Source organism: Heptranchias perlo, chromosome 16 (assembly GCF_035084215.1).
Source record: "Heptranchias perlo isolate sHepPer1 chromosome 16, sHepPer1.hap1, whole genome shotgun sequence".
Classification (NCBI taxonomy): domain Eukaryota; kingdom Metazoa; phylum Chordata; class Chondrichthyes; order Hexanchiformes; family Hexanchidae; genus Heptranchias; species Heptranchias perlo.
Window position 1 is genome coordinate 43,690,633 of NC_090340.1, and position 27,816 is coordinate 43,718,448.

Here is a 27,816-nt window from a genome sequence, read left to right on the forward strand (position 1 = left end):
AGGTATATAAAATTATGGCGGGACTAGAGAGAGTGGATATTTCCCATAGCAGAGGGGTCAGTGACCAGGGGGCATAGATTTAAAGTAATTGGTAGAAGGTTTAGAGGGGAGCTGAGGAAAATTTTTTCACTCAGAGGGTGGTGGTCTGGAACCCACTGCCTGAAAGGGTGGTAGAGGCAGAAACCCTCAACTCATTTAAAAAGTACTTGGATGTGCACTTGAAGTGCCGTAACCTACAGGGCTATGGACCACATGCTGGAAAGTGGGATTAAGCTGGATAGCTCTTTTTCAGCCAGCACAGACATGATGGGCCAAATGTCCCCCTTCTGTGCCATAACTTTCTATGATTCTATGAAGGGCTGAAAAGGAAATGTATGATTTTTATCGCAATGGAACCTTTGATATGATTTTTATCATCACACTGTGGACTTGGAAACAAACCAGAAAAGGGTTGCTACTTTTCTTAAGGTAGACGGTGTCCCTTTAAAGGCTCCGCCCTACCTCAACAATGTATTTTGTGTAAACCATCACCCATCCTCCCTTATTTTGTATACACCCTTTCTTTATTATTTTATGTATGTGTTTCAGGATGCAATTTTACTGAGGTTTTCAGTGGTGATATCCCACACACATTTTTGGCCTGTAGCAGTGCTGATGGGTTAAAACATTATTCATACATATTAGCAACTTAGTACATTTGCATTTTCATTTCTTTTTCAGTTATAGGCACATTTTAAAAAAAATAATGGGGGTACCAGAATTTTGTAACGCGACAGCAATTCTAACACGTAATGTATTTTTCACAAAGGCCTGCTTGTCCAGTAATACTAGTGATCTAATCCTATGGTAAATTCGCAGTTTAGCATCATGTCTGTGCTTGCCCTTTTGTTTCTAATATGGCATGCACAATTGTATTGCCAGTATTTGCACCACTGGCTATGCCTTTCGTGGGAGGCGATTCTGGCGTTGCAGGGATGTTGCAGTGTCCCCGTGATCCTTATTGGCTGCTGAGTCTTGTCTCCCAGGAGACTGACGCAATCCTTGCCTGAAATCAACCTGCTTGTGGCATTGATCAGCTGGTGCAGTGAAATGGTATAAAAGCGCAGAGAGCACCATGCTACCGCCTTCTCCAGCCAGGATCGCCAGCTGAAAACTCTCACGACCGCAGTTAAGAGGCAAACAGCGCGAGAATGAGAGAAATCGTCCACATCCAGGCTGGCCAATGTGGCAACCAAATCGGTGCCAAGGTAAATGTTATTGCTCCAATATTTGATATAGGAATATTTATATGATTATGATAAATCGCGCTATGTATTGAAGTAACAGATTATGCCTGGAGAGAAAAGCTGAAGAAAAATGTACTTAAATATTGATAACTGTAACCTTTTGTGAAATAAAACCCACCATACAATAAGGCAGTGATGTGCAATATTGTTTTTGCTATAAATAAAATGCATTGTGCTATATATAAGCTGCTTTGTTCAGTTGTTAAATAGAATTATTTCTGTTTTTTCCCCATTTTTCTTTGTACAATTCATCCTGTAAATCTAGATGATTGTCATCACATTTTCAGTTTGGCATTATTTTAGTTAGGACCTCGTCGTTCTTTTGTTAGATTTTTTAATCATTTCTGGAAGGTTTGTTCTGGAACCCGCGCCTGTGGCTGCTTTTAGGCAGAGACGCAGGCTCTGCAGACAGCCACGCCCGAGACTGCAGATAGCAGGGGAGAAAGGGATTAGCTCAGCTCTGCCGCACTGTCCGAGGACAGCACCACCGCAAGCAAACCCTGTATCTGCATGGATTCAGCGCCGACAGGATGGAGCCGTGATTTTAATAATAGGGAGACAAAGAGCCTCCATTCAGAGTTGAAGTCATAATAACGGTCCGATCTCTAAGATGAATGACCATGGCAGGGGGCATTGTCATCTCTCTCCTCCTCTAATCACGTAGAGAATGCATTAAAATATTTTTTAAAACGTTCACTCAAATGTTTAACGATAGCGTTCGGTAAAGCTGCAATAGAAGTGGTAATCTACAAAATTGTTTTAGTTCATATATTGTTCTGTCATGCAACCGCTTCGTGCATTTAAAGGGTGACAAACACGAAATAGGCTTTAGACGAAGCACTAATCTGTCATATGGCGAATCTCTGCTCTTGCCAAATAAAACAAGTCTGATCAAAACGGCAACCCTCTGACTGGAATCAGAATCAACCTTGGAGCAGAGCTTGAAATCTGAATAGAGGTTAATTCATGCCCTCGGAAAAATCTCGACCCATTGATGGACCACGTCTTTGTTCCAGTGATGAAGTGTTATTAGAACGGTTGTTTAAATATCATACAGGAATTATTACAACATATCGCACATGGCAAGGCGAAACAACGTCCATCCAAGACAAAGATAGGTGAAATGAAAATATTGGAACAGACTTAAATGTAGAACCTGTCGAGTAATCCAATCCGCAAGGGCTGGGACAAGGTTATTTGTATTTAAATCCGTTTCTGGGTATCTACCGAGTGAGACACTCAGATTGTTATGTGAGTGGGCTTTGAATGGTTGTCTGCAGGTGGCTTCTTCACCAATCACACCATCAAGAGGGATTCGGGGTTAAATATGGGCGTGGTTGACTGATGCAACCAGGGAAACTGCCTTAATTAAATCGAGGCATCAGGACACAAAAGAACCCTTTTCTTTCTTTGCAGACAAGCAAAAATGAAATCTTTCTGATGAACGTCTTAATTTTTTGATGTGGAGATGCCGGTGATGGACTGAGGTTGACAATTGTAAACAATTTTACAACACCAAGTTATAGTCCAGCAATTTTATTTTAAATTCACAAGCTTTCGGAGATTTTCTCCTTCCTCAGGCAAATGTTTCAAGATCTCCTTGAAGCCTACGCATTTATACATATTGAACAATAATACATGGTGTTTACAGACTGCCCCTGCAACTGCCCGTTGCCAAGGCAATCACCGTGTTCAGACAGAGAGGTGTTACCTGCAGAACCTCCGAATGACCCATTATATTAAAAACAGATAACATTTGTTCGCTGGTGGGGTAACGTGTAGCGTGACATGAACCCAAGATCCCGGTTGAGGCCGTCCTCATGGGTGCGGAACTTGGCTATCAATTTCTGCTCGACGATTTTGCGTTGTCGTGTGTCTCGAAGGCCGCCTTGGAGTACGCTTACCCGAAGGTCGGTGGATGAATGTCCATGACTGCTTTTTTGAGGGGGAAGAAGAATTGGATCATTCCAAACTAAAGTGGTCCAAACAAAGCCAGGGGAGATTCTTGCTTCACCTCTGGTGAGATTGGATGAACAAATTGAGGATAGGTAGACACATTGATTTAGACAGCCAATGAAAATGAGCAGTTACTTTCTCTTAGACCACCAAGGATCTCTTAACATTTACAATTTTTTTAATAATCAGATAAAATCTATAACACCTGCCATATCATCATGGCTCCTGTTCTAGGCAGTATATAAGCGTGTCCTGAATAAGCAATGATTCATGGCTTATTAAACAGCAGTATGGCACCATGTATCGGTAAAATGGCACTGTGTTCATGTCTTCACAGAATAGGCAAAAATAAACAATAGAATGTTAATTTGGAAATAAAAAGAAAAAAATGAAAGCTGGAAATCTGAAATAACAAAAATGTTGGAAATGCACAACAAGGCTTCCTGCATCTAAAATAAGAAAAAAAAGCTTAACATTCAGGGTTGAGATGCTGTTAAGATCCTGATGGACCTGCTATGAATTTCAAGCATTTTATGTTTTAATTTAAAATGTTAGGTACATAAAATAGAAATAACAGCACAATAGGAGGGAGAGCATTCAGCCCATTACATGTATTCCAGTACATGTACAATGGGACATTTCTACTGTTACATTACTTTGAAGATAGCAGTGAATGGATGCATTTGCTGCAGTATTTACAGGAAGAGGACTTCAGATGGAAAATAAGTGACTGTACTGTGCATGGAGGTGATCCTGGCCTGTGCACATGGAGATGGTCTGGCTTAGACTACTGATCTGAACAGATCCCATTTGTAGAAGGTCAGACATGCAATTTGGATGCATAATGGCTGCAGGATACATTTTTAAAATAATTTCATTTGTTAGAACTTTAATGAAGATCTGTTCTATCCAGTCAAGAGTGGGAACAATATGGTCTGCAGTAGTATCAATGAGCATGGAGACAATCGCTAAATAGTTGGTTGGCAGGAATTGTTGTTCAGGTCCCTTCCCCCAAAGACCCCCACCAATCAAGTTGAAAATCAGTTAAATTTACCCAAACAAGATAGAGATTCAAGTGATAGACATGCACAAGACTCAAGTCCATGACTTTCTGGTCAATGGACAAATGTACTACCATTCACACTACTAACCATTTATCCTAGCAAGCTTTTCAGAGTCCTAAACTCCAATAATGTAGTTTCATATAATGTAAGTGTGTAGTTTTATGAAAGCAGATAGCAGAAATGTCAAAGAAAGAAAGAACTTACACCTTCCATATCCTCAAAGCGCTTCAGTCAATTGAATATTTTTTTGAATAGTAGTCACTGTTGTAATGTAGGGAAGCACCTCAGGCAATTTTCACACAGCAAGGCCCCACAAACAGCAATGGAATAAGTGATCAGATAATCTGTTTTTGGTGGTGTTGATTACTTCAGTGATAGATTTGTACCTGCGCTGTACAAGGATTCGGATAAAATGAAAACCAAAAATGGATCAGTCAAGAAATGTTTAGTTTTTTACTGCTTGTCTGCTTTATCTGAATATAGTTTGTTACTTTATGACACTGGTAATAAAAACAATAATAATGCTTTGATTAGTTTTGAATGTCTCCCATGAAACAAGATGGCAATAGCCATTCTTTATATTTATGAAAATCATTCTCTAAATGACATTCTATTATACAAGTAAATGAAGATGAGACCTTTTTGTCCACTGTTTTATGGCAATCCATTGTTATAGTCCTGAAGTGGACATTTTTGGTGAGTTCTTTTGTGCTCATTAATATGAGAAATGCCTTTGTTGAAACATTGAACATTTTGTTGTGGTTTTGTGACCATGTATCAGCATCAATACTCCCATGTCAGGTACAACATGGGCCTACTGTAGACTAAAGTTCATACTTTTTTGGGCCAGTAACATACCTAATCGTCACATTAGAAGAGCACGTCCTCACTACATGTTTGATTTTCCACTTCTCAAACCAGCCATACTAATGGCCTCTGGGGAACCCTTCCAATTTGGATCAAGTTGCTGTTGGCTTTGTACTCTGGGCTCATGTCTACTAGGAGCTGGATTCCTATCATGCAGGATCCTTATAGTCAGCAGAAAGAGGAGACTTTCATCTCTCTCTTCTAGTCTAGCTAGATTTGATCACTGTGCCATCCACTTCTCCTTTCAGAAAGGATGAAATGTATGCATTGATAAAATAGCAGAATTTTACTAGCAAAAATCATTAATTTGCACCTGCTGCCTTTTAGAAAGATTAAATATGAATCTATTAGAAACCGGAGGCAGCTGGGTCTGAGATGAATAATAGAACTGGGAGGGGCCCCAAAGTGCTAGATTGCATCCAATTTACTCTCTGGAGGCCACAAAAGAAGAAATTAAATCAGTGCCGTATCTGCCAGCTGCACTCAAGACCCCGGCTGGTGTTGAAAAGTAGGTGAGCTTGTGATGAATGAGACAAAGTGGGAAATTCAGATTTATTGGACAGCTGAGGGCTCCCACTCAATTAATTACCCCCAGGAGATGTAGAATAAAATTACAGCTACAGTGTGCACTCAAACAACCAAACCAATCCCTAAAAAATTAGGTGGGGTAAAATATACCATAAAAGATAATGCTGGCACTTTCAGTACCATGATCATCTGCTGAAGGAAACATAGTACTGTACCTTGCACTGTGCAAGATTAAACCCATTGCAATGAATGATCCCTCTTTTAGAAAAAGGGGAACGTAAATAATGCGGGTAAAATGTTATACAGTACTGTAATGTTCTTCTGTTGAAAAAGAGTTTCACAAGATTTATTCACAAAGCCAAGAAAATACAATTCATTTGGTAAGTCTTACTGTTAACAATAGAGTTAACAGTTATTGTTCTCTTTTATAGGGTGGGTGTTTGCAACTAGTCTGCATGCAGCTTTTAAGATGCAATGATGAAGTGGTTTGTGCTAGTTGCAGAAATCTAAAAGTGGATTTATATTGGCTTCCCTTGACTTGCTGGTTAAATGCCTTCCAATTTTACTAATCTTATCATACTACTGATTTAGTTATTTAAGGGAGAAAAGTTACTGTTACCTTCACTGATATTATACCATTTTTTTCCCAAAATACAAAGGTAATCAAATTGCATTTTTAAAACATTTAGAGAGTGCAGCATGTTTCCAATACAAGTAAATTAATATTAGATATTTCCATGGTATTTCAGAATGAATTATGTTTATGAAATATATTCAGCTCACAAAGAAAATAGTGGCTGAAAGGTTCATTTCTCATCTATGCCTTTAATATATTTTGCTACCTGATATCAGTGAATTTGATTGATGTTTTAAAAAGTTAGCATCTGGAAAAAATTCTATTTCATTTTGAGTACAAAGAACATATAAATGAAGTGAAGTGAGATGTACTTAGTTTTACTTGCTGTCCCTACACCTGCTGTTTCTGATATTATGATAATTGTTGCCTGTCAGCAAACAGACAGCCTCTTCAGACAGTCATCATCACAAGAGACCAAAAATAACTTTGGGCTTTTTAATCCTTAAAAACATTTTTTTTGAATCTTTGGAAATTAGATTCCAGCTTTACTTGGGAGAAGATACTACATTTTAGTATTCCAACTGAATTCAAATTGTTGCAAGAATCCTTTTAGAACTTGGCTAAGGCAAAACAAAAACTTAACAGAAATTATTAAAGCAATAGACCTGACCACATTATTATAGTCATAAATAGGGACATAGGAATAGAGCTGGACAAAAACAATTAGAACTCATGTATATCTGCACTGATTGAAGACCTGTGCCAGTGACGTACTGTGCTATTGACTGATGAAAATAATTACCCTATGTCTATCATTCTGTCACGTTTGAATAATTAAGCACACTGAAATCCATACATTAATTAGAGCAGTCATTTTCCCTCTCTTTCATAAATACACACAGCATTTAGCTTAATGCTAATCAATCTGGCTGTCTTGCCGGACATCTTGCATTTCTTGATCTTCCTTCTTTTCTTCTCAGTTTTGGGAAGTCATCAGTGATGAGCATGGAATCGACCCCAGTGGGAATTACGTGGGTGACTCAGACCTGCAGCTGGAGAGAATTAGTGTCTACTACAATGAAGCATCTTGTAAGTAATACAGAGCTACACAATGTTAAGGTTCAGTGTGAACTGTGTGATGTCAAGGGGAAACTACAAATCAGAATTAGGTGCATTAAATATAAAGGCCAAGAGTGTTTATATGGAAATCTGAAAAAACTACAAATTGCCTGCCTTATTTGATATACTGGGGTTTCTCAAAGTTGTAGGAGATGTACAACATTTGGTTCAAACACTTAGCTGAATTAAGTAGATTCTAAATAATAAAATGCATGAAGTATTAAAACCTGTTGTGCAAATATCCAAATATAGATCCTAAAAGATCCTAAGTTAAAATTAACTCTGTTTCCTATCACAAAATCTTAAAGCACTTGAAACATAAGCTTGGTATTGTCTAATCACTACTCTCTGATTCAATTCTTTTAAATCTTTGTGATGTCCTATTGCCCCTTCATCTTAGTTTCTCAATAATAAAAAAAAGCTCAAATTTGGCATTAACATAGCAGTTGTACTCTCAAGACACCACACACATGGAATGGGAAATATGGATTGGAATAGCAGGGAATCCTCTTAGGAGACAATGATAGGGATGGTGCCAGGGCAATGAGAGTGGAAGCTTTCTAATTTGGGAATGTATATGTTTGGAATAATTTCTTAGCTGTGCCACATTTCCCCTTCACAAAAGCAAAAGACAGATTTACTGATTATCCTGATGTTATCTTTGCAGCTCTTAAATATGTACCCAGAGCCATCCTAGTGGATCTGGAACCAGGCACAATGGACAGTGTTCGATCAGGACCTTTTGGACATCTCTTCAGACCAGACAATTTTATTTTTGGTATGTAGAAATCAAGGCAGAAAAAATGAGAAATGATAAACAAAACTAAGGTTTTCTATCTATTACCTTCAGGTAACACATATAATTAAGTTTGATTGCATCCCTTGTGGTAGAAATCGGTCATCATTGCACCTGTATCCTGGACGGAAAACAAGGGTAGAAATGACCAATTGCGCAGGGCTCTAATGACGCCTGAAAAACGTCCGATGCCATATTGATCTCTGAGGATTTTCAAGCGTCTTGGGTAGCTGCCTAAAACAGGCACTAGGCTCCTTGCATATACTAATGAGGGGCTTAGCACCAGTGTTAGGTCCCCTTTGAGAAATTGGGCTGCTCTGAGCTGTGCAGGTATTGGGTCTGCTTCGCTCAGGTTTTCCGGGCGTGGATGCACTTTCGGAAGTGTAAGTTTAATTTTTGTTTTAAATTATGGAGCCAGGTGAAAGAGTGCTCCTCCTGGCCACAGCATTCCTGTCTGCCGAGATCAACCCCCTCCTCCTGCTGTCCCCCCCCACCCCAGCACCTACCTGAGGGCTGTTGCCTGCGAGGCAAGCGGCCAGAAATTCATGTGCTTCAATGAGCGAGTTGCCTGTGAAGGCCCGACAGGCACCAGCAGCTCGCCAAATTATTGAAATGAAGGCTGAGGGCCCAATTTTGGGCTGGCTAAGGGCTTCACTTTTTGGACACTAAGGGAATTAAGGGAAATGGGGATAGGGTGGAAAAGTGGAGTTGAGGTAGAAGATCAGCCATGATCTTATTTAATGGCAGAGCAGGTTTGAGGGGCCATTTGGTCTATTCCAGCACCTATTTCTTACATTCTTATGCCTGTGCAGCATTGAAAATGGGTGTGAAAATGGGCCCAGATGAATTTCTACTCAGTTCACTTCCTGACGTCAGATTTTTGTAGCACTCTTGTGTCAGCATTTTCTCATTATAATTTCCTATGTCCACATTTAAACTGGCATTCTCCTGTGTAAACTTGACACTCATTGTGCAGTCGTCAGTGTCTCTCGAGCAACTTTTGGTCCAGTATGTGTCAGCTCAACTTTTTTTTGAGTGTTCCCCCCTCAGTGAATATTGAACTCAGTTTAAAGAATTATTTTTTATCTTTATATAATTTACATAAATTCTGGAAGCTCTGTTATGATTTTTATGCCAAGATTTTGTTTTCCAAGTGCTGCAATCGTGCTTGTCCACCACGGACTCTTTCCCAACCATTCCAGACCTGGGACACTAGCCCCATTCCCACTCTGCTGCTCCCCATGCCGCCCCTAGCCACCTTCCACAGCAATAGTCTTTACCACACTGCTACCCTTGTAGATTGGCTACTCTCTATCCCATTCCCATGCGCTGTGATTTTGGCAGATTTGGACCTTGTACCTTGAGTTTGTCCCCCAACTTTCGCTGCTTCGGGCCTCAGTGCAAATATTTGCAGTCTGTTCAGGCCTCGGCTCCCTATGTTGCTTTCTCTTTCTTTCCCTCACCCTCAGCCCATTCAAACTTGACTCCCCAAGTACAATGCCATTGGAAATCGACTACAAAAATATTAAAATGTTGTGTCTATGTACACCTGCTGTCATAGCTTTCCTTTTATAAATGTAGACACAGCTATTTTTAATGGAAACTTCCTATGTGTACTTGTCACCCTGTAATTACATTCTCTCAGTGGGAGAGGTGCTGCAGCACCACCATTGGCAGAAAGGTGAAATTACAGCGTGACAAATTTACATAGGCAGTTTCCATTATAAATATGGGTGTGGGAATTTATAATGGAGAAAAAAAATAGACAGAGACCATGACTTTAAAATGGGAACTGAATTACACCTGGTTATCCTGGAGCATTATTCCATGCCCTTTAACCCTGCATTAGCTAAAGACCAAGTTATAGTCCAGCAATTTTATTTTAAATTCACAAGCTTTCGGAGGTTTCCTCCTTCGTCAGGTGAACGATGTGAAAATCACATCGTTCACCTGACGAAGGAGGAAACTTCCGAAAGCTTGTGAATTTAAAATAAAATTGCTGGACTATAACTTGGTGTTGTAAAATTGTTTACAATTGTCAACCCCAGTCCATCACCGGCATCTCCACATCTTAGCTAAAGACTACATTGGTTTTGACTTCCCATGTGCAACACCACAGGAAATTGACTGTCTTACAGAGATTAATTATGTTTTACAGATGAAATGTTTTTTCTCATTTTAAAGTGTATTTGTATCTATAAAATCATAATTGTCTGATTAAGACAAAGTAAGCAAAATCATTTAATCGCAGTGATCATATAATCACTATAAAAAAGGCCAACTTTGACATTCTCCTCTTTGATCACTGACAATAGTTACATTTTGTTTCCTGTGTAATCACCAGAGAGAGAAATCAAATCACAAAGCAAAATAAATGGTTTCTGCATTAAGATATTTACCTCACCAGGGAATCCATTCCAAGATATTCTATAGCAGTGGCTATTTCTACACATTTATACCTTGCATGTTCACTCTTTCTCGTTTTGTTTAATGTTTATGAATGTGATTGACTTTCCTCTTTATCATAGGACAAAGTGGAGCTGGAAACAACTGGGCAAAGGGTCACTACACAGAAGGTGCAGAGCTTGTGGACTCAGTCCTTGATGTGGTGAGGAAGGAATGTGAAAATTGTGACTGTTTGCAAGGCTTTCAGCTTACTCACTCTTTAGGTGGAGGTACAGGGTCTGGCATGGGAACCCTGCTTATTAGCAAAGTACGAGAGGAATACCCTGACCGAATCATGAACACTTTCAGTGTTGTTCCTTCTCCAAAAGTTTCTGACACAGTGGTAGAACCATACAATGCCACCCTCTCCATCCACCAGCTTGTAGAAAACACAGATGAAACCTATTGCATAGATAATGAAGCTCTCTATGATATCTGCTTCCGGACCCTCAAACTTGCAACACCCACTTATGGAGACCTTAACCATTTGGTATCAGCTACCATGAGTGGCGTCACCACTTCCCTGAGGTTTCCTGGGCAGCTTAATGCCGATCTGAGGAAGCTTGCAGTGAACATGGTTCCTTTCCCACGTCTCCACTTCTTTATGCCAGGATTTGCTCCTCTCACAGCCCGAGGAAGCCAACAGTACAGGGCTTTAACTGTCCCAGAACTCACCCAGCAGATGTTTGATGCCAAAAATATGATGGCAGCTTGTGATCCTCGTCATGGTAGGTACCTGACTGTAGCCACTGTCTTCAGAGGCAAGATGTCCATGAAGGAAGTAGATGAGCAGATGTTGGCTATCCAGAGCAAGAACAGCAGCTACTTCGTGGAATGGATTCCCAACAACGTTAAAGTGGCTGTCTGTGATATCCCACCCCGTGGACTTAAGATGTCCTCCACTTTCATTGGAAACAGTACAGCTATCCAAGAGCTTTTCAAGCGCATCTCAGAGCAGTTCACAGCTATGTTCCGCAGGAAGGCCTTCTTGCACTGGTACACTGGTGAGGGTATGGATGAGATGGAGTTTACTGAAGCAGAGAGTAACATGAATGACCTGGTGTCTGAATACCAACAGTACCAAGATGCCACAGCAGAAGAAGAAGGAGAGATGTATGAGGATGATGAGGAAGAATCTGAAGCACAGGGTCCAAAATGAAACCTGAATCATTCATCGTCCATTGAGATGATTTGAAAACACAGTTTACCTTAAATCTTCTCTTACCATGCTTTTAATTGTCTTTGCTACGAGTTAGCTCAGTCATAGATTACTTGCTTCTGGTAGCCTTATCCTCTTATCCTCTTTACAGTCAGTATTGGTCAGTAACCAACTCTAAGTTCTGGATATTTAAATCTCCCAATTTTATTTTAATAACATGAATTCCTGATATTTTATTTGTTACTGTTTTGTCAATTTATTTTTTGAATATTTAATAAATTATTGCTGTGAAACATTTTCTGATGTTTGGCATTTTATGGAAACCTGTGATTTAAGAATTTTCTAAATTATTCAAGTTAAAAGAAAACCAACATATATGTGTCAAGGACTGGCTGAACAGTTATGCTGTACCAGTATTTCACTTATCTCTTACAATCTGTTTAGTATAGTCTGTTGCTAAAGAATGACACCAACACATTCATATACATTACTGTCCCAACTCCAGCTCCCATAAAGCCTAATGCATATGCCTCACATTAAAATTACAGTAATGCTTCAAAGCTTTGACAAAGTTTGAAGCTTTATTCTCTGGTTCCCTGTATTTTCCACCTATTCCAAATTCTATCTCCAGGTGTTTGTTTCTAAACCTCAAATGGCCATCATTTTCATCCCATGCTAACTGTAATCTTCACCCACTATGGCTATGGCTGACTACAGCCCTACTTTGATTTGTAATTGACCATTTCTATGGTGTGCATTATGTAGCTGACATTGTAAACAGTTCCCTCTCCTCAACTACTGTCCCCCTCTCTTTTCAAATCTACTGTCATCACTCCCCTCCTCAAAAAACCTACCCTTAACTCCTCTGTCTTTGCAAACTATCGCCCCATCTCCAAACTCCCTTTCCTCTGAAAAGTCCTTGAATGTGTTGTCACCTCCCAAATCTGTGCACATCTTTCCAACTCCATGACTGAACATCTACAATCAGGTTTCTACCCATGTCAGTGTCAGCCTTGGCTCAGTGGTAGCACTCTCTTATGAGTCAGAAGGTTGTAGGTTCAAGTCCTACTCCAGAGACTTGAGCACATAACCTAAGCTGACACTTCAGTGCAGTACTGATGGAGTGCTGCACTGCTGGAGGTGCGGTCTTTCAAATGAGACATTAAACCGAGGCCCCCTCTGCTCTCTCAAGTGGGTGTAAATCATCCCATGTCACTATTTCGAAGAAGAGCAGAGGAGTTCTCGCTGGTATCCTGGCCAATATTTTTCCCTCAATAAACATCACGAAAACAGATTATCTGGTCATTATCTCGATGTTTGTGGGACCTTGCTGTGTGCAAATTGGCTGCACGTTTCCTACATTACGACAGTGACTACACTTCAAAAGTACTTAATTGGCAGTAAAGCACTTTGGGGCATCCTAAAGTTGTGAAAGGCACTATATAAATGCAAGTTCTTTTTTCAAATTACATAAAAGAAAAATAACTCCTAATCAAGTCAATGCAGAAAAGTAATTAAGAAATTAAATACACTTTAAACTATTTAGTGTAAGATACCAACATCTCCCTCAAGCATAATGTACCATAAATGAAGTCTTTTAAACACCAATAACAATCACATCCTCACCCTGGCTCCACTGGATGATATAGTGATAAGGCTGTCCAGTGGACCAGTGAAATGGTCAACTGGGTAGTCTTACCACTGGATGGTCGTCCTGCAGAGCACCACCCTATGCAAACTCCAACATATCCAAAACTCAGCCACTTGCATTCTATCTCCAACAAAGTCCCACTCACCTATTACGTTGCTGCCCTCCATGGGTTCCCTTTCCTCTTTCCCCCCCCCCCCACCCCCCACACATAAATTTCAAAATCCTCATTCTCATTTACAAATCCCTGTATGGCCTTGTCAAATCCTATCTTAGCAGCCTCCTCCTACATCCCAGCCTATGCTCTGTGCTCTTCCAACTATGCTGTACTGTGTGATCCCCTTCATCGTGATAGCAGAGCCTTTAGTCATCACACCTCTGCACTCTTGAATTCTCTTCCTACACTCTGTTTACATCTTTCCCAATTGTCAAAAAACCTCCTCACAGCCTATTTCTTTAGGCAATGGGAGAAAAGTGTCACTCTGTTGCCATGTCTGTTTCCGCCTCTTGAAGCATCTTGAGACATTTTGCTGTATTAAGGGCATTAAAGAATGTAAGTTGTTGTCTTCCTAAAGGACCAGCTTATCCTCGATTGAAGCAGACAATAACAACAAGGTAACAGAGGCCAAATCCAACAGTATCCATCTCCTTTATGATGCATCTAATAAATGTTCCCAAGTCAGGGCCCTGGTAGACAAAAAATAAGTTCCGAGCCTCGAAATTCCTCCAGACAGCTGTATCACCAGAAGTGCGGCACAGCAGAACCTGCCTGCCAGGGTGCCCTAGCACCAACCCTGTCATTCTCAGGTTGGCAGGCTGCAACTAGTGGGGTGCCGCAAGGATCGGTGCTTGGGCCTCAGCTATTTACAATCTATATTAATGACTTAGATGAGGGGATTGACTTTAATGTATCAAGTTTGCTGACGATATAAAGCTAGGTGGGAAAGTAAGCTGTGGGAGGACACAAAGAGTCTGCAAAGAGATATAGAAAGGTTAAATGAGTGGGCAAGAAAGTGGCAGATGGAGTATAATGTGGGGAAATGTGAGATTATTTACTTTGGTAGGAAGAATAGAAAAATAGAATATTTTTTAAATGGTGAGAAACAATTAAACGTTGGTGTTCAGAGAAACTTGGGTGTCCTCGTACAATAAACACAAAAATTTGGTATGCAGGTACAGCAATTAATTAGGAAGGCAAATGGCATGTTGGCCTTTATTGCAAGGGAGTTAGAGTACAAGGATAAGAAAGTCTTACTACAGTGGTACAGGGCATTGGTGAGACCTCATCTGGAGTACTGCGTACAGTTTTGGTCTCCTTATCTAAGGAAGGATATACTTGCCGTAGAGGTGGTGCAACGAAGGTTCATTAGATTAATTCCTGAGATGAAAGGGTTGTCCTGTGTAAAGAGGTTGAATAGAATGGGCCTATACTCTCTGGAGTTTAGAAGAATGAGAGGTGATCTCATCGAACCATATAAGATTACAGGGTAGATGCTGAGAGATTGTTTCCCCTGGCTAGAGAGTCTAGAACTAGGGGGCATAATTGCAGGATATGGGGTCAGCCATTCAAGGCTGAGATGAGGAGGAATTTCTTCACGCAGAGGGTTGTGAATCTTTGGAATTCTCTACCTCAGAGGGCTGTGGATGCTGAGTCATTGAATATATTCAATTGTAAACAATTTTACAACACCAAGTTATAGTCCAGCAATTTTATTTTAAATTCACAAGCTTTCGGAGATTTTCTCCTTCCTCAGGCAAATGAATATATTCAAGGCTGAGATTGAATATATTCAAGGCTGAGATTGAATATATTCAAGGCTGAGATTAATAGATTTTTGGACTCTATGGGAATCTAGGGATATGGGGATCGGGCAGGAAAGTGGAGTTGAGGTCGAAGATCGGCCATGATCTGATTGAATGGCGGAACAGGCTTGTGGGGCCGTATGGCCTACTCCTGCTCCTATTTCTTATGTTCTTAATTCCTAGGGACAAGGTCATTATAACAAAGGCAGATGGAGCTTATACATATACAATACTTTCTGGATATTCACCTGGGGATGGGTGGGGGGGAGGAGGACAGAATTTCAGAGTCGCATCTCACCACTCCATAAAGGGATCAGGTCATTCCAGCCACAGATGCCATTTACGATGCTGGAGATGACATTTGCCGGTTTCTGAAAAGCAATCAATCTCTCTGTGATCTATTGCCATTCAGAAACCAGTAATGCATGCCTTCTCATGCTGGGATAGGTTATGCCTAGATCAAGGGAGGTGGAAATGGCTGGATTTCTGGTAGGTGATGTCAACCTGCCAGACCCACCTCCTCCTTTGAGCACTCACCCTCACCTTCCCTTCGGGATTTCAGAACCTTCAAGAAAAGGGATGGAGATCTGACAGAAACAGATCTCGTCCCAATAATCTCCCACCTTCCCAGATAATGGAGGCTTTACATTACCAGATGTCAAGACTTTTAGCCCCAGCTTTCTCTCACCAAGAGGATCTGGGCAGGTTTCTTCCCCAGTCATTCTGTTTGCCCATTATGAGAAGTTGAATAGGATCCAGTGGTCAAAGTGTGGTGACTACCTTGAAAGGATACCAGACTAGGACACCCATGAGATGTGGCAAGAATAATACCCTGCAGATAGTCAAACCAAACACCCTGACAAACTTAATATGTAAAGTTGTCAGTGATCAGTCATTTGGTGCTTCACAGGCTGATCTAACTTCCTTCAAGATCCACTCAAAAATCTCTTCGTTTATCCAGGGTAGTCTGTTAAGGTAACTGACAACTGACTTGCCTGTTGGACAGGATAGGGATGCTGCCCCATACCATATTTAACCTTTGAAGATGTCTCCTCCAGCATCGGTAGGCATTCTCCAGCACTTCACCGTGCCCAGGTTTTTCTCTTTAAAGTTTAGTGTGCCGTACTCCATGTTTAAATTACTTTCTTCCTCTGGTATTTTACACCATTCACTGGTGAAAAGAAAGACAGATGGCTTGCTCTGAAGTCTCTGCCAAATGCTGCTGTGTAACCAGCTGCAAAAAAGGTATTTGATATTTTAATTTTCCCTACTTCCTGCTGCTAGTGTCAAACTTTAGTGCCTTTCAATTGAAAAATAGCATTCTGCGATCCTTTGTATGTTGAGCTTGCAGTCTATGAATAACCATGAAGCAGAGGTGAAGTACATCTTGAAAGAAAAGTATAGATAATCAAAGGAGGAGTCAACATAGCACTTACTCCCACCTACTAACGGCCAGCTCAGGACTGAATGCACACTACTTGGCCATCATCCGTTTTGCCAGAGAATTGTACACAATCAGATGAATATATGGGGAGGATAGGAAGAAAGAACTTGTATTTATCCCAAAACATTCACATCAAATTATGTACTTTCTGAAGTGTAATCACTGTTGTAATATAGGGAAACACAGCAGTCACTTTGTGCACAGCAAGGTCCCACAAAAGCAATGGGATAAACGATCAGATAATCTGTTTTTGGTGGTGCTGGTCGAGGGATAAATGTTGGCCAGGACACTGGGAGAACTCTTGCTCTTCTTCGAATAGTGCTATGTTATCTTTTACATCCACCTGAGAGGGCATACAGGGCCTCGGATTAATTTCTCATCTGAAAGACAGCATTTCCAACAGAGCAGAACTCCCTCAGTACTGGACTGGAGTGTCAGCCTAGATTATGTGCTCAAGTCTCTGGTGTGGGGCTCAAACCCACAACGTTCTGACTCAGAGACGAGAGTGCTCTGAGCCAAGGCTGAGAGTTACACATTACTTTATTCTGTGTAAGGTTTCTACAAAGTTCATAGGCATGAAACTCCTTGGTACACTGTTTAACTGACCTTTTAGCCAGCTAAAGTAAAGAGAATGAATAAATGAAAATATGGGAGAGAGGGATAAGAACATGCAAACCCATTGGTGACACTTACCAGCTTAGTCAGTTCTTTGTGTCATCATAACTATCAAAATCAATTGAGACAAAGCAAATTTTTGATATACGAATATTAAAGGTTGAGGCGATACAATATTACTTTGGGCCCATTCATAGTAAACAGAGAGGATATTAGCAGTAATAGAACCTACAATTTAGAATGTACATAGTACGTAGAAAGATATTAGCAGGCAAATGCTTCATATGTCTATACACCATTCCTCTGTTGCATTATATTAATCGAGGTACCAACCTAAAATAACTTACACAGTAAGGGTAGAACCTATTCCACCAGCTCACAAGACTGATCCCAACAGTACAGCTGATTACTGTAAGAAGGTTGAAATGGTTTGGGCATGTGTCTCAGACTGAAGAAAAAATAAATTCTCTGGAAATCAAATGGGGCTGCCCCAGATGTGATGGATAGATAGTCTTCAAACTGTGATGGAATAACCAGAAATTTAAATTAAGGCAAATAGTTGTCGATAGAACTCTGTAACAAGCTAGGTGAAAAACATAAAAGAACTGGGAAGATGTTTAATATAATAATTAATATAGATTTAAAGACTAAATTACTTAATCTGCAACACTGAAGGATAAATTTTAAATCATTGTATGTTGTAAAATGTTGAGACCAAAGTTTGTAATTGTAAGGGAAACTTATAAGGTGATTTTTTTATGTAGCACCTTCCTCTGTTGGATGCAATAGGTACCATCAAAGAAATGTATTTATACAGGTGAAGAACTATAAGAATGATGGGAATTATTATCTTCGGCTATTTCACAATTATGAATCATTAAGAATGAGGAAGGTCATTCGGCCCATTTTAATTCATTCATTCTGAAACATTCATGTGGCATCTAATTGTTTCTTAAATGATTCCAGGGTTTTCACCTCCACTACTCCATCTAAAATCTATTCCATGGAATTTATCTTTCTTTGTGTGAAGGATAACTTCCTGATATCAGTCCTAAAATTTCTCTTTTACTAGCTTGAACCTGCATCCCCTTGTCCTACTCCAACAATTTAGTTTTAAGTAATGTTTCCAGATTTACTTATTCCATACTTTTTACTACCTTATACATCTCTGTAAGATCACCTCTTAGTCCACATTTTAATGAAATCTGATCTATCCCCAGCACCTCCTCTTTCTCATCTATATTCTGAGATCAGCCTCCAAATGTACTCTGATGACACCCAGTACTACTATTCCACTAACTCCAATGCTTCATGCTGTCAAACTGCCTGTCCTATAGCAAGTCATGGGTGAGTCAAAAATTCCTCCAACTGAACAATGGAAATCCTGCTGCCATTGTTTTTACCCCCTACCATGCACTCTGCTACCTTGCCGCTGATTTCATCCTCTTCACTGACCACTCACTTAGACTGACTGAGACCGTGCAACCATAAACACTAATCTGTCAAAAACTCAGCTACTAGTACCCTGTTCCACACTAATTCCAGTTCGTCCATCCCTTCCTATCCTCACGGACCTACCTTGGTACCTTAAACCAATGCACTAAATTCTTGTTCTGATCTTTAAATCCTTCCGTGGTCTCACCCCCACCCTATCTCTGCAACATCTCCAAGCCTGAAATCCCCTCTTCATCCTACAGTCCTCTGGCTCTGCCTTTTGTGTATATTCCCTTTCCTTCAACCCACTATTGGTGGCAGAGTGTTCAGCTACCTTTGCCCTACTCTCTGGAACTCTCTCCCCAAACCTTTTCAGCTCTGTACTTCTCTCTCAATCTTTAAAAACTTTTCATTTTGAACAAGCTGTAAGGACAGACTACAGAAGCTAAGTTTATTTACACTAGAGAAGGCTGAGAAAGGAGCTTATTGAGCACTCAAGATCCTTAAGGGTATTGAAAGAAAAACTTGCATTTATATAGCGCCTTCCACAACCCCGAGGACTTCCCAAAGTCCTTTACAATCAATTAAGCACTTTTGACGTGTAGTTATTGTTGTAATTGACGAGTTGCACCCTGAAAATCTAATTACCACGGCCCTGAGAACAATAATGGGGACGGGCATGGAATGAAGCTCAGAAGAGGGACAATGAATGGACAGATCAATTTAGCTAATTCACATAGACTGTGGTCAATTTTTGGAATGAACTGCCCAGGGAGGCGTTTGAGGCTTATAACATCAATAACTTTAAAGGGAATTTCGATAGTCATTTGTGGAGAAAATCAATTAAGTGATATAGTTAGTGAACTGTGTATTCCATTTTCGAACTCTGGCACTGGCCTGATGGATTGAAATGGTCTTTTCCGGCCCTATATATTCCTATGTTCCTACATTGTTTGCCAAACAGAGGTCTCAATTATTGAAACATGTCATTGGGTCAGAGAAACTTTGTTCGGTTGCTGGTGCATGACATCACTGCAATAATGAATCATGATGCAGTTTCAGTTTTCACGTGATAGTCCAGTCTTTGATCAAGCTGTCTCCAATTTCTAAAATGTAATCCAGACACCAAAAGTCCTTTTTAAAAAAAACCGATTGCGCTGTTTTTTTAAAACTTATTCTTCTATTCTAAAATGTGGGAAGCGGCAATTAATGTGTTCAATGAACCTTCTGAAGTAGCAAAGAAAACATCACAACTCAAGGAATGATCCCACCCCTTACTCCGCCCCCTGTTGGGTTTTGTCTCGGCAAAAAGTGGGACTCCCATCTCTAAATGTTGTCCCTGCACGCCACGAATAAAAGAAAGGCCTCTTTAAACAGATCGGATTTTTTTTTGCGACAAGTTGCCGCATCACCAGTACATCTTTAAGATATTACGCCCAGGTTGTGCGGGAGTTGTGTAGGTCAGCCAGTATCCCGAGGTGCCCTGCAGCCTATTAGGTTGTTGGTTGTGGACGGTGCGGATCGTTGATTGTTGGAGCTTCGTCGGGCGGGTCCGGCGACTGATCCGAGCTCGGTTCAGCTGACGTGAGAAGGCGCAGCGGGGCAACATGTCGCTTTGTCTCGTTCAAGTGCTTCAGACGGTCTGATTTGCTCCAGCCCCGGTTTCACTCCCATTCTGGCCGTAACGATGAGGTACAGTGTCCGACCGGTTTCTGTTGTGGTAACGTATCCATGCAGCAGTTGTCAGGTTCTCGGCTGAAATGAATGCGATACAAAGTATCCCCTCCCTCACTGTAGATACAATGATTCCCCGGGTCCTGGGCCCAGCTGCTCCCTCCTATCCCTTGTACTGTACTAGTTATAACTGATCTGAAGCTGTAGTAATTGTGTAATCCTAGATTCATTACTCGGTCTAATGCTACTTTGATGCACATACCGAAGTAGGAGGTTCAGAAATAGGGTATTATTGTATATTATGCTTTCAAAATCTCTATTCTGTGGTTCGTGAAGATTTCTATTTATGTTTGTGCACGTCTGTCACACGATATGCTACTGCTATAGTAATTGTAGATTTAGCTGCTTGCACTCTTAAACCCATACTTCCTGCAACCTACTGATAATTTAAAATCGTTTTTAGCTAAAAATGAATTATCCAGTAATTTGAATTAAGCAAAGTGGGAACGTAACACTTTAAACTGAATTATCAGATAGTTTGTATCGAGTAGTTGACTGTTATCTTTTGTCCTTGTATTGTATTCAGGTTGTTTCCTGGATCCTGCGTGGAAGAAATGTTTTAAAAATGTAGTTAACCTTGTTTTTGTAATTATAGGGTTGACATTACCGTAAAAATCACCTTAATGTTTGTGAAACAGATGAGGGGATTTCCAGCAGACTAAATTTGAGATTAATGTAAGAGATTGCGAACAGAGAGCGGAAGACACCTTTTTACACAGAAGGTTCAGAGGCTGTAGAATGCACAGAGTTGGTGATTGCAACAGACACCATGTCAATATTTAAGAATAGGTTTGATAGGTGGTTGAAGGAAAAGGCAATAATGAGATACGGGAACAGGGCAGGCAGATGGGACGAGGGTTACTGTTCATGTGGAGGATAAACACCAATATGGACTAGTTGGGGTAAATGGGGTGTTTCAGTGTTGTAATTTCTATGTAATCTATCATAAAAATATATTCAGCATTTAAAAATTTACAGACTATAAGCAACAGATGCACATTCAGATGTCAGCCTTGGCTCAGTGATAGCACTCTCACTTCTGAGTCAGAAGGTTGTGGGTTCAAATCCTACCCCATTCCACAGCCCCTCAAAACTTTTGTGTGTGTGGGGAAAAACATTCCTCCTGCTTTTTGTCCTAATTGTTTGCATTTAAGCTTCTATGTCTCCTCATTCTAGACCCCTCAATCACTGGAAACTGTCATTTCCTATCAACCCTGTCCCATCACTTCATAATTTTAAATACTTTGATAGAAAACAGATAATGGGGTGATTTTAACAAAAACAACCCTAATTTTTCAGGTCTTTCTCCATATTTGTATTTCCTCATTCCAGGCAGAATCCTAGTGCTGTATCCTCTCTGTTGACTCAACATTCTTCCCATAGCGTGGAGCCCAAAACTGCACTCGCTATTCCAACTATGGTCTTCATAAGGTTTTATATAGATACACTGTTACATCTCAGCTTTTGTATTCTATACTTCTTGCCATGTAACCCACTATTCCTTTTGATTTTCTTGATGGCCTTTTCACTTGAGTTGCTACTTCCAATGTCTTGTGAATCTGAATCTCCAAATCCCTCTGCTCTTCTGCATCACCCAGCTTTCCACCATTTCAAAATATAATTATTACTTTTGAATTCAATCTACCACTTTATTTGCCTAATCCACCTTATCATCAATATGCCCTTGCAACTTCTTTTGGTCTTCAGAATTATTTTACTATTTTAGTATCATCTGTAAGTTTGGACACCATTCACTCTAGTTTATGACCAAAGCCAACTGTGGCTAACTAGAGAAGTTAAAGATAATATTAGATTAAAAGAAGAGGCTTGCAGTGTTGCCAAAAAGAGTAGTAAGCCTGAGGATTTGGGAGGGTTTTAGAAATCAGCAAAGGATGACCAAGAAATTGATAGAGGGAGAAAATTGAATGAGAGTAAACTAGTAAGAAATATAAAAACAGATTGTAAGTGTCTACAAGTATATAAAAAGGAAAAGATTCACAAAAGTAAACATGAGTCCCTTAGGGGCTGAGACAGGAGAAATTATAATGGGGAATATGGAAATGGTAGAGATGTTAATCAAATATTTTGTATCTGTCTTCACAGTAGAAGATGCAAAGAACATACTGGAAATAGTGGGGAACCAAGGGTCTAATGAGAGTGAGGAACTTAAAGTAATTAAGATTAGTAAAGAAGTAGTACTGGAGAAATTAATGAGACTAAAAGCTGACATCTCCTGGACCTGATGACCTACATCCTAGGCTTTTAAAAGAGGTGGCTGCAGAGATAGTGGATGCATTGGTTTTGATCTTCTAGAATCTAGGGAATTCTGGAACGGACCCCATGGATTGGAAGATAGCAACTGTAACCCTGTTATTCAAGAAAGGAGGGAGAGAGAAAACTGAACTATAGGCTAGTTGGCATGACATCAGTCATCAGGAAAATACTAGAATCTATTATTATTGATTATAGAGATGGGCAATAAATGCCGGCCTCGCCAGCGATGCCCACATCCCATGAACGAATAAAAAAAAAGAGTTAAGGGGAGTTTCTCAGAGTGGTTGGAAGCGAGTAGCAGTTCTGTTCTGGGATATCAGTGATTTGAACATAAGTATATAAGAAATAGGAGCAGGAATAAGCCATATGGCCCCTACAGCCTGCTCCACCATTCAATAAGATCATGGCTGATCATCTACCTCAAATCCACCTTTCCACCCTATCCCCGTATCCCTCGAGTCCCTTAATGAACAAAAATCTATCGATCTCAATCTTGAATATACTCAACGACTGAGCATCCACAACCCTCTGGGGTAGAGAATTCCAAAGATTCACAACCCTCTGAACCCCTTGTGACTATGACCCCTAGTTCTAGAATCTCCAGCAGAGGAAACAGCCTCTCCGCATTTACCCAATCAAGCCCTCTAAGAATTTTATATGTTTCAACGAGATCATCTCTCATTCTTTTAAACTCCTGAGACTATAGGCCCGTTCTACTCAGTCTCAGGATAACCCTCTCATCCCAGGAATCAATTTAGTGAACCTTCACTGCACCCCCTCTAAGGCAAGTCTATCCTTCCTTAGGTAAGGAGACCAAAACTGTACTCCAGATGTAGTCTCACCAGAGCTCTGTATAATTGCAGCAAGATCTCCTTACTCTTATACTCCAACCCCCTTGCAATAAAGACTAACATACAATTTGCCTTCCTAATTGCTTGCTGTACCTGCGTGTTAACTTTCTGTGATTCGTGATCAAGGACAAAAATCCCTCTGAATACCAACATTTTAGTCTCTCACCATAAAAAACATTCTGCTTTTCTATTCTTCCTACCAAAGTGGATAATTTCACATTTCCCCACATTATACTCCGTCTGTCACTTTCTCGTCCACTCATTTAACCTGTCTATACCCCTTTGCAGACTCTGAGTCCTCCTCACAGCTAACTTTTCCACCTAGCTTTGTGATGTCAGCAAAGTTAGATACATTACACTCGGTCCCCTCATCTAAGTCATTGGTATATATTGTGAACAGCTGAGACCCAAGCACTGATCCTTGCGAAACCCCCACTAGTTACAACCTGCCAATCCAAAAATCATCCATTTATTCCTTCCCTGTTTTCTGTCTGCTAACCAATCCTCAATATATTATCCCCAATCCCATGAGCCCTAATCTTTTGTAACAACCTCTTGTGTGGCACCTTGTCAAATACCTTTTGAAAATCCAGATATATTACATCCACTGGTTTCCCCTTATCTACCATGTTAGTTACACCCTCAAAAAGCTCTTAATAGATTTGTCAAACAATTTCCCTTTCATAAAATCGTGTTGACTCTGCCTAATCATATTATGATTTTCTAAGTTTTCTATTACTACATCCTTAATAATAGTTCAGATTTCTCTCTCCCTCCTTTCTTGAATAACAGGGTTACAGTTGCTATCTTCCAATCCATGGGGTCCGTTCCAGAATTCCCTAGATTCTAGAAGATCAAAACCAATGCATCCACTATCTCTGCAGCCACCTCTTTTAAAAGCCTAGGATGTAGGTCATCAGGTCCAGGAGATGTCAGCTTTTAGTCTCATTAATTTCTCCAGTACTACTTCTTTACTAATCTTAATTACTTTAAGTTCCTCACTCTCATTAGACCCTTGGTTCCCCACTATTTCCAGTATGTTCTTTGCATCTTCTACTGTGAAGACAGATACAAAATATTTGATTAACATCTCTACCATTTCCATATTCCCCATTATAATTTCTCCTGTCTCAGCCCCTAAGGGACTCATGTTTACTTTTGTGAATCTTTTCCTTTTTATATACTTGTAGACACTTACAATCTGTTTTTATATTTCTTACTAGTTTACTCTCATTCAATTTTCTCCCTCTATCAATTTCTTGGTCATCCTTTGCTGATTTCTAAAACCCTCCCAAATCCTCAGGCTTACTACTCTTTTTGGCAACACTGCAAGCCTCTTCTTTTAATCTAATATTATCTTTAACTTCTCTAGTTAGCCACAGTTGGCTTTGGTCATAAACTAGAGTGAATGGTGTCCAAACTTACAGATGATACTAAAATAGTAAAATAATTCTGAAGACCAAAAGAAGTTGCAAGGGCATATTGATGATAAGGTGGATTAGGCAAATAAAGTGGTAGATTGAATTCAAAAGTAATAATTATATTTTGAAATGGTGGAAAGCTGGGTGATGCAGAAGAGCAGAGGGATTTGGAGATTCAGATTCACAAGACATTGGAAGTAGCAACTCAAGTGAAAAGGCCATCAAGAAAATCAAAAGGAATAGTGGGTTACATGGCAAGAAGTATAGAATACAAAAGCTGAGATGTAACAGTGTATCTATATAAAACCTTATGAAGACCATAGTTGGAATAGCGAGTGCAGTTTTGGGCTCCACGCTATGGGAAGAATGTTGAGTCAACAGAGAGGATACAGCACTAGGATTCTGCCTGGAATGAGGAAATACAAATATGGAGAAAGACCTGAAAAATTAGGGTTGTTTTTGTTAAAATCACCCCATTATCTGTTTTCTATCAAAGTATTTAAAATTATGAAGTGATGGGACAGGGTTGATAGGAAATGACAGTTTCCAGTGATTGAGGGGTCTAGAATGAGGAGACATAGAAGCTTAAATGCAAACAATTAGGACAAAAAGCAGGAGGAATGTTTTTCCCCACACACACAAAAGTTTTGAGGGGCTGTGGAATGGGGTAGGATTTGAACCCACAACCTTCTGACTCAGAAGTGAGAGTGCTATCACTGAGCCAAGGCTGACATCTGAATGTGCATCTGTTGCTTATAGTCTGTAAATTTTTAAATGCTGAATATATTTTTATGATAGATTACATAGAAATTACAACACTGAAACACCCCATTTACCCCAACTAGTCCATATTGGTGTTTATCCTCCACATGAACAGTAACCCTCGTCCCATCTGCCTGCCCTGTTCCCATATCTACTCTTTGTTACTCTCTTTGAATTAGTTTTTAATCCAATTTGCTACCCTCCACCCTAATCCATACCCCTTAATCATCTCCAGTAGGCTTCTTTATGGTACCTTGTCAAAGGCTTTCTAAAAGTCCATATATATACCGTATCCACTACATTTTCTCCATCCATCCTATCTCTGACCTCCTCAAAAGATTCATCAGGTTTGTTAAGCATGATCTTCCTTTCTGAAGTCCGTGGTGGCTGCTTCTAATTATTTTCTCTTCATCTTGGTATTTAGTAATTTCATCTTTAATTAGGTTCCAAAATTTTTCCTGCCACAGATGTTAAATCAACTAGCCTCTAATTACCCAGGTTAGGTCTGTCTCCTGTTTTGAAAATGGGTATTACATTGGCCATTCACCAGCCCTCTGGCAAACTTTAGCCCTGAATTATAATTTCTAAGGCCTCTGCTATTTCTCTCTTCCCTCACCTTCCCCTCAGGATTTATAAATGTGTACTGTCAGGTCCTGGCATGTTGTCCTCCTTTAGCCTAACTAACTTCGCTAACACTTTTACTTATTACAATATCTCTCATGTTGCTTTTAACCAGTTCAGGAGTTACCGCCTCTCCAATATCTTACTTTTGTAAACAAATGTAAGGAGTCTTACAACACCAGGTTATAGTCCAACAGCTTTATTTGAAATCACAAGCTTTCACCTGATGAAGGAGGAAGCCTCCGAAAGCTTGTGATTTCAAATAAAGCTGTTGGACTATAACCTGGTGTTGTAAGACTCCTTACATTTGTCCACCCCAGTCCATCACCAGCATCTCCACATTTTGTAAACAATGAAGCAAAGTACTTGTTCCGTATCCCTGCCAATTTCTGCTCCTCTGTTAACTCATTATCCTTTTCCCCTCTGGGTCCCACCTCACATTTAACCATGTATTTAATGATACTGTAAAAATGCAAGATGTGAAGAGGTAGGAGTTATACACTAATAAAATACTCCGAGCATTATAACTTTCAGTTCCCATGGTGCATATATGGTACATTTTTCATATGTACCTGTGCTGCATGATTGTCTCCATGGAAACTCCATAAATGCATAATATATGAAAGTTGAATGCCAATCATGACTGATGCAGTTCTTTTTGGAGGCCAATAACTATTTGTGTGCTAACGTTTTCAGATGAGTACACCAGCCGCCCAGGGATGGTGATGAAGTTATGAAGAGCTCGCTGAACTAAGTTTAGATTCTTAAAAATTTTTTGCTTGCATGCACAGCCAGATTTAAGTATAGGGTGCCCCAGAATTAATATTTTATACCTACACTGAAAAAGTGAGCGTGTGTTTTGCCTGCTCTGAGGAGCACATATGTCAGGGCTGTTAACTCCTCCTCCTCCAACTCCTCCTCCTCCCTCTCCCCCCCCCCCCCCCCCCCCCCCCCCCCAAAGCTGGCATCAGTAGTGTGCCTGCCCACACATGCGGCCTTGGAGGGAGGCTTACAAATGTCTCAAGATTAGCTCTGGAAATGTAGCAACTGCACAAACAAAAGTGGATGAACGCCAGGTGTAATACCTCTCACGGATTCTAAACCTGTAGAGTTGCTCACTGAAGCAGACTTGTTGTAATTGGAAGCCATCCCTCTTTTTAAGCAGTCACTTTCACTGTAGAATAAAGGCAAGCATGCTCTTTCTGAACCTGATCTCTCCAGCAGCAACTTTACTCTTTCATTCCTTGCAAAGGTTCTCAGTTTCTGTCACCTTCCAACTAAAAGACTTTCTCCAAGTGTTGCACGTTGATGCTAGTCAGTTAATATTTCTAACAGTACTTTCCTGAGCATGGTCGCTGTGATTGGGGGCCTTACAGTAGATGCTAGATCCTATGGCCTGAAGTTTACTCCGA

General features: G+C 40.2%; 2 protein-coding genes across 3 annotated transcripts in view; both read left to right on the forward strand.

Moving 5' to 3' along the window:
* The first annotated feature begins 1,139 nt into the window (after positions 1-1,139).
* LOC137333343 (tubulin beta-3 chain) lies at positions 1,140-12,080 on the forward strand. Its single transcript, XM_067997496.1, has 4 exons — positions 1,140-1,247; positions 7,259-7,367; positions 8,065-8,175; positions 10,722-12,080. The coding sequence occupies exons 1-4, from the start codon at positions 1,191-1,193 to the stop codon at positions 11,795-11,797; spliced, it is 1,353 nt and encodes a 450-aa protein (XP_067853597.1). The 5' UTR covers positions 1,140-1,190; the 3' UTR covers positions 11,798-12,080.
* Positions 12,081-20,059: 7,979 nt separating this feature from the next.
* Positions 20,060-27,816, forward strand: part of def8 (differentially expressed in FDCP 8 homolog) — a 51,453-nt gene continuing 43,696 nt past the window's right edge. The window contains exon 1 of one of the 2 annotated variants that reach the window (XM_067998034.1): positions 20,060-20,433. The gene's annotated coding sequence lies outside the window, so the exon portion shown is untranslated. The remainder of the gene's footprint in view (positions 20,434-27,816) is intronic. The other variant, XM_067998033.1, reaches the window with a different exon arrangement.

Coding starts and splice junctions, on each gene's coding strand:
- LOC137333343 (XM_067997496.1), top strand. CDS start 1,191: ATGAGAGAAATCGTCCACATCCAGGCTGGCCAATGTGGCAACCAAATC. Junction 1,248..7,258: donor GCAACCAAATCGGTGCCAAG/GTAAATGTTATT, acceptor TTTTCTTCTCAG/TTTTGGGAAGTCATCAGTGA. Junction 7,368..8,064: donor CTACTACAATGAAGCATCTT/GTAAGTAATACA, acceptor TTATCTTTGCAG/CTCTTAAATATGTACCCAGA.